The following is a 6,509-nucleotide window of genomic DNA, read 5'->3' on the forward strand; positions in this document are numbered from 1 at the left end:
TCTGGTCACAATAAAATATACATTAAACTCTCAGGATAGACTTTCTATCCCTCCCATCACCCATAACCAAGCCCAGACATGGTGCTCCCTTGGCCCTTACAGTTCCTCCAAAGACCCCTTTTACCTGCGTGTGTCCAGTCTTCTTCGCTGTTGTAGTCATCGCTGCCCTTGTCTGAAGAATCCAGGTAGTAAGACTCCATGCTGGGTACATGCAGGAAGCGCTTCATCTTCCGAAAATGATCCCGGATTGCTTTGGCCATGGACTCTTCCTCGTGGGGCTGCTGTAAGGCGGCAAAAACAGAGGACCTATCCCGAGCATGAGGCTCGCTTGCGCGAGGCAGGGGCTCCTCGTGCCCCATGTCACTCGCTGGCCTGGATTTAGTCCCCATGTTGGGAGGATTCTCTTTGGTGGCCATGGGCTCCTCCTTTTCCTCGTGCTTGTAGTGAGGGCCAGGCGGCTGACGTGTTCCTGTGGCCCTTGGCCACCGGTGAGGGCTCGCAACCCGACCTCTGCCCCGTTCCGACTCATGGTCCCGGGGTCGGCGGCGCCCAATAGATGGAAGCAGGTAGCCCCGCACAAACCTACTGTTGTGGTCAACCTCATCATCACTATCGTCAAAGCTGCAGAAGTCTTTGTCATGGGAATCTTGCTTTGCCACCAAGGAAGTCAGCTGCTCCCCAAACTCCTCAATGGGATGAGCCTGCCCTCCGCTTTGCAAATCCAATACTTGCTCCACAGATCCTCTAAGGGGTTGCGAAGCGCGGTCTTGTGGGAGCAGCCCTTCTTGAACCTGCTCTGCGGCAGGCACCAGCTCCAGGGCCTCAGCTGGTAGCGGTGGTGTGACCCCGGCAGTTCCCTTGGTGGGCACCGTCTGCTCTCCTGTGTGATCTACGGGGGGAGGTGCCCCAGTAACACCTGGGCCATGATGAGCCTGCTCAGAGGTGTGCCCTGCCGGCACTGGCTGCATTGGAATACTTGGCTGCTCTTTGCCTTCTGCAGGTGGTGGCCGGTCCTCGGTTGTTGGTTCCAGGGATTGTGGCTGCAGTGTGATCTCTATGGTGGGAATGACCACCGCCCTCACCGTCAGGGGCGGCTGCGCCTGGTGGCTGAGATCAGGGTGAGGCACATCTGGCCGCTCCCTGGTCTCCCTCATGGGCTCACTCTGCCCCTCAGCGGCTTCTGGGGCCTCAGTCTCCCCCTGTGGCACCGACTGTCCTCGGATGTCCCCTGTAGGCGCAGGTGTCCCATTGACCTCTCCTAGGGGGTCACTGTGCTTCAGGGTCTCCTCCAAGGCCTCTGGCTGCTGCCCGGGCTCCCTCTCGGTCACTGGGGGCTCTTTCACCTCCCCCAGGGACTCTCTCAAGTCCCCGGGCTGCTCTTCTGGCGGCCCTCCGCTCTGCCCCGGGGCCTCTATCTTGTCCTCATTCCCCCTCGGGGGTGGTGGCTGCTGCCTGGTTCCTGGGGGTGGTGGCGTAGTCTCTCCTTCCGGCGGCGGGTGCTCTCTGATCTCTCCTTCCTTCACACCTTGTGGTTGTGATGCACATGTTTCGGTTGTTTTGGCCTGGAGGTCCGGGCTCTCGCCAGACCCTCTGTGCACCCTCGAGTCCTCGCTTCCTTTGTCGGGCCCCCCGTGCCCCATGGATGCCGCGTCTTGGGGGGCTGTGCTGGGCCCCCCTCTGTGCCGCTCCAGGGCCCTCTCCAGGTAGCCCAGCCGGAAGGTCTCCCGCTCCAGCTGCTGATGCAGGAGGCGCAGGGCCCCCCGGCAGCGCTCCAGCTCGCGCTCCAAGTCCGGGACCGAGTGCAGGTCCATGCAGGGGGCAGGACAGCCGGGGAACTGCTCCTGCCAGCAGCGGGCGAAGTCCCCGGGGTCCCACATGGCGCAGCCCTTGGGGGAGCCTGCAGTTGCACCGCGTTCCGCGAGCTCCGGGCCTCTCACAGGTTCATCGGCTGCCTCTACCTGCTGCGAGAGTGTGCAGGTCTGTCAGCCGAGAGAGGTGGTGTCTCGAGCTCCCCCTCTCACACGCGCTCTTCAAACCTTTAGCAGTCACAGGGGCCAGTCTCTCTCTCCCTCCCCAGTCACTCACTCCACCCCCTAGTCTCGTGTCTTTAACTCACTCTAAGGTGCTTCCTCGTCTCCTATGGCTGTCTGCACGCCTGTCTCCCACGTGTGTCTGCCTGTGACCTGTCTTTCCCGGAAGTCTGCACCCCGGGAGAGTCCCGGATTCCACAGGGGGTCGCGGCACCTGTGCCCCTCTATGGTGTCGACCACGACTGTCTGCCAGTGGGTGTGTCTACTTCAGTCTCCAGGTGTTATTCCTCTTTCACCAGAGCTGTCCTGATCGGCACTCTGCTGTCTCCTGTCTGCTCTCCGTGCCGTCTCGGGGGGGCCTGCTCTCTTGGCTGTCTCCCCGCAGTCTCGCTCTTTCTTATCTCTCGGCCTCCCACGGGCTCCGGAGCTTCCGGCAGATTCTCAGTTTCTTGCCTGTTTCCCTCCCCTCCCTCTCCGCCCCAACCCCGCCCTCCGCGGGACTGACAGCGGGAGGGAGCCCAGCTGACGGCTGCCTGTGCCCGCCTCACGGGGAGGTCAGGTGCTGTGCAGTGCACAGGTTACTTTACTGCAACCCCTTACGCTCCCAGCGAGAGCAACTTTACTGTAACCCCTCAGGCAACTTTACTGCAACCTCTCACACGTCCAGCGAGGGCAGTGAGTCCCTCCCCCAGACACGGGTACGGTAACTGGGAGGGTGGGACGAGGCGCACCCCTTATCTAGCACCATCCTGTCGCCGACCCTCCCTCCTTAGGCAAATGGTGATGTTTGTATATTGTTTGACCCTTTCCTTCAGGGCCAAACTTGCCAAAACATCAGAGAACGTTGCCACGTGCTGGACACAGGTTGTTGCACTCTGGCTACCAATAGCGGAAGCATACATTCCAGGCGGTAAAGAGGGGCCTTTTTGGTTGGCATTTGGGCAGAAGGTAAGTGTAAGTGCGAGATGTGTTTTTTAGGGCTATATTCACGACAGCGACTCTATCTGCAGATACAAATAGTTCGTCAATATTGTTACTACTAGGAAGTTGGGGAAGTAAATGACAGGCGGTGAATGCTTGCCACAAGGTCAACTACCATAGATTAAAACTTCAAAAGCTGGTAAAAATGGCAAAAAATTATAACAGCCTGCATTTTAATTTCCACAAGTTTACACAGACTTCCTGGTAGGATCAACTTTTTTCAAATTTCGTTGTAATTTATCAATAATTTATTCTATTTGTCTTCACCCCACTCCTAAGAGCTAAAATACGTTTACTTTTTATTTTTATTTATTTTAAGGGTTTTATATAGCGCTGGCCAGACCCGGAGGTATCTGAGTACTTTACAACCTTTTGTCATGTAGCAATCGAGTCCAAAGTAAAACAATATAAAAACAATCGCAAACACATTGATTCGTGAACAAGTCCTGTTCAGGGAAGGGGGACAAAGGTAGCAGATGAATACAGAGGTAGAACAATAGTAAACAAGTTGCTTCATGCCGAATCCTGTTCCGGGAGGGGGAACAAAGACGAGAGTCAAGAGGTAGGTGGTGTAAAAGGCTTCATATAGACGTGACTATATTCTCCAATGGGCAAGATTCTGCGTTGGGCGGTAGCTATCCCTTCGGAAAAGATTGGTTGAGGTAGAGGTCTTTAAGCTGGCTTTTACATTTTTAGGTCTCGCCTGTCAATGCGCTTGCGAGAATATAGGGGCTTATCCAGAGCTTAACCATCGGGCGATTCCATGCAGTGCCAGTGAAAAGCAAGCTCAATGCGCAAGCGCATTGACATAAAAAGCGCGTGCACATCAAAGCCAGCCATCTGTTCCCCAGCGTGGTGCCTCCAGCAGCTCTTCAAAGGTGTCCGCTCCGCCCCTTGCTGCATCAAAGGCCTTCATTTCGCGGCCGCGTTTTTTACTTTCATTTCGCGGCCGCGTTTTTTTTTTCTGCCCCTGTTGTGCCGCCCGACTTGTTTAACTTGTTTTAATACGCACCTCCACCCCCGCGCCTCCACCCCCTTCTCAACCTCCCCCATCCACTCATACTCCTTACAATTCGATAATTTTGCTTTCTTTCTTTTCACCTTGATCATTAATCGGCCTCTTTTCTTAACTTCCGTCTGCCCTTCCTACTATATTCCTCCTCATTAATCGTCTGTGCTTCGTCCCTTCGTTTCTCTTCCCCTCCCACTTTTCCACCTCTTTCTTCCCCTACTCAATCCTTTCTTTCTTTCCTCCTTCATCCATATTCCTCTTCTTTACTTCCACTCATCACTCCTCCCTTTCCCCCTTCATTCTTCCCCTTCCCCCTCCCGGCACTCCTAACACCATCCCTAACAGCCTGCTCTCTTTTCAGGTTCGCCAATCCCCTCTGCGGTTGGCTCTCTGACCGCCGAACCTTATGGACGCACCTTAATGAATGGACGATCCGATGAGGAACTTTTGTTACTTCTGATAATCCGCAAAACTTTCTAGGCCGGTTGTCAGAGGCAGCGGATGCTCCGGTCCCTCCAGTAGGCACACAGGACGTGCTCTGCCAGTTGGTGTGCTGCGCTTCGCAGTCCACGCACTTGTCGTATATATATGTTCACCTCGAGCTAGAGTGTAAGACTATCGACTTTAGGTGGGTGGCAAGCGGTGAAGACATCTTTGGTAATTCACTCCCGACACACCCTTGCTCTCACCGGCACCCCCTCCCCTATTCCAGGTGGATGGCAATTGAGAGCCGTCAATTAGAGCGGCTCGCGTCTATTGGTGAGATGTGATTTCCCTGCAGATCAGGTGCGCGGTGGTAGCACACAGTAACCGTCTCCGAGGGGGTAGTCCCTCGCTAGGCATCTGCTCCCCTGCAATGCCACTCATGCCTCCATGTCAGTTATTAAAGCGATCAGAATACTAGGCATCAATACCGGCGTGGAGTGGGCGAGCCACCGAGGTGACAGAAGGCAGGCCACAGACCAGCCAGCAGTGAGAATTCGTGTCTTTTCCACTGACCGGACAGATACAAAGCTTGTCCGCCTGCATCTTCCGCCATTTGCACATAAGTTAAAAAATTATTACATTTACAAGACCAATAGCTCCAACTTTTCTAATGCGAGACCTATTGCATTTCCAATGCTTGTTTGAAGGAGGGGTTGGTCCTGATATAGACTGGGATGGCGTTCCAGATTTTGGGTGCGTACCGGAGAAGGAGCTTTATGAAGTTTTTTGTTTTCGAGTTTTCGGAAGGATGAGAAGTAGAGTGTTGGTACTCTTGAGATTCCTAGCCTTGTTGAGTTTGGAGGTCCGGTAGGCAGGTTTACACGTGGGCAGAGCTTTGTGTGTGAGACAAGCAGTTCTGAAGCTTGCACGCATTTCGATTGGGAGCCATTTTAGTTCCTTGAGATGTGTTAGTATTTCTTTATTCCCGTGGCCGTCCCCGCAGCGGCATTTGGAGTTGATCGGAGGGGAGCTAAGTGAGATTTTGCAGTGGCTATGAGGGTTGTATTCCTGTAGTCCAGTCGTAGTTTACTTGTCTGCTACCAAATTTAAGGCTGCATTATGATGACGGGCAGACTGCCACAGACACAGTCGCAGCCGGCATGACTTGCAGGTGAGGGCAGAGAGGGGGTTGCGCTGGGATGGAGTCACGCTGAGGGGGGAGGTTAATTTAAAATTAAAATAAAAAGTTAACATACCCGGTCCCGCGTCATCTCTGCTCCTCTCCTGAACAGGAAACAGGCAGCATCCCTCCCCTCCCCTAAGCCAATCACAACTCTGTAATGGCAGCGTTGTGATTGGTCGGGACAACGACCAGCCAGGCGTTTATGGGGAGGCCATTTACATGGAGAAAAGGCAGAGTTTGCATGACTGGTTTGGTCGGCCCCAGAGGGCCGACCAAACAGTCAGCACCGTCAGCAGTGGGTAAGCCACTCCTCCACTGTCCTAGAGCAGGACAGCCCATCCACCCGCGCCCAACCAAACCTTTCTGCTTTCTCACAGTGCAAGAAGCAGAAACATAAAATGGTATTTATAATACCATTTAATGTTTCTGCTTCTCGCAATGCAAGAAAGCAGTGGGGTGACGCTCCTCCGCCCACATGGAGGACCCGCCCCTGCACCGACAGCCGTCGGTGGTGGTTCGGCCGACATACAGGCCATCGGTCCGACCGCTGGATTACAATACCAGCAGTCAGATCGCAGAGGTCAGGAGTATAGACCGCCGCCTCTGACAGGGTCAAAGATTGGAGCTGCAGTTCAAATCCTAACCCTGCAATGGAGGCGGTTCCTGCGCAGGCATCGCCATAGGGATTAAGATATCTTTTTACAAATGCCTTTTCCTGACGGTCCGACTGCCATGAAAAGGCAGACATAAAAGGACTTTGGGGGCCCCAAACACACCCCCCATGCTCGCTGCTAAGTGTCCCGGTGGGCACCTGTAGTGCCCCCCTAGACCTCTATGCACCGTGTGCCAGGCACTACATGATGTCTGGCACACTGTG

General features: G+C 54.6%; 1 protein-coding gene across 1 annotated transcript in view; it reads right to left on the minus strand.

Annotated features, from left to right (window-relative positions):
- The window catches only part of ABR (ABR activator of RhoGEF and GTPase), a 1,246,002-nt gene extending 1,243,505 nt beyond the window's left edge, over window positions 1-2,497 (minus strand). The window contains exon 1 of the mRNA XM_078679999.1: window positions 125-2,497. Coding sequence (XP_078536125.1) covers window positions 125-1,877 — 1,753 coding nt within the window. The 5' untranslated portion in view covers window positions 1,878-2,497. The remainder of the gene's footprint in view (window positions 1-124) is intronic.
- Between the last annotated feature and the right edge of the window lie 4,012 nt (window positions 2,498-6,509).

The sequence above is a fragment of the Lissotriton helveticus genome, chromosome 3_1 (genome assembly GCF_964261635.1).
Source record: "Lissotriton helveticus chromosome 3_1, aLisHel1.1, whole genome shotgun sequence".
Taxonomy (NCBI): Eukaryota; Metazoa; Chordata; class Amphibia; order Caudata; family Salamandridae; genus Lissotriton; species Lissotriton helveticus.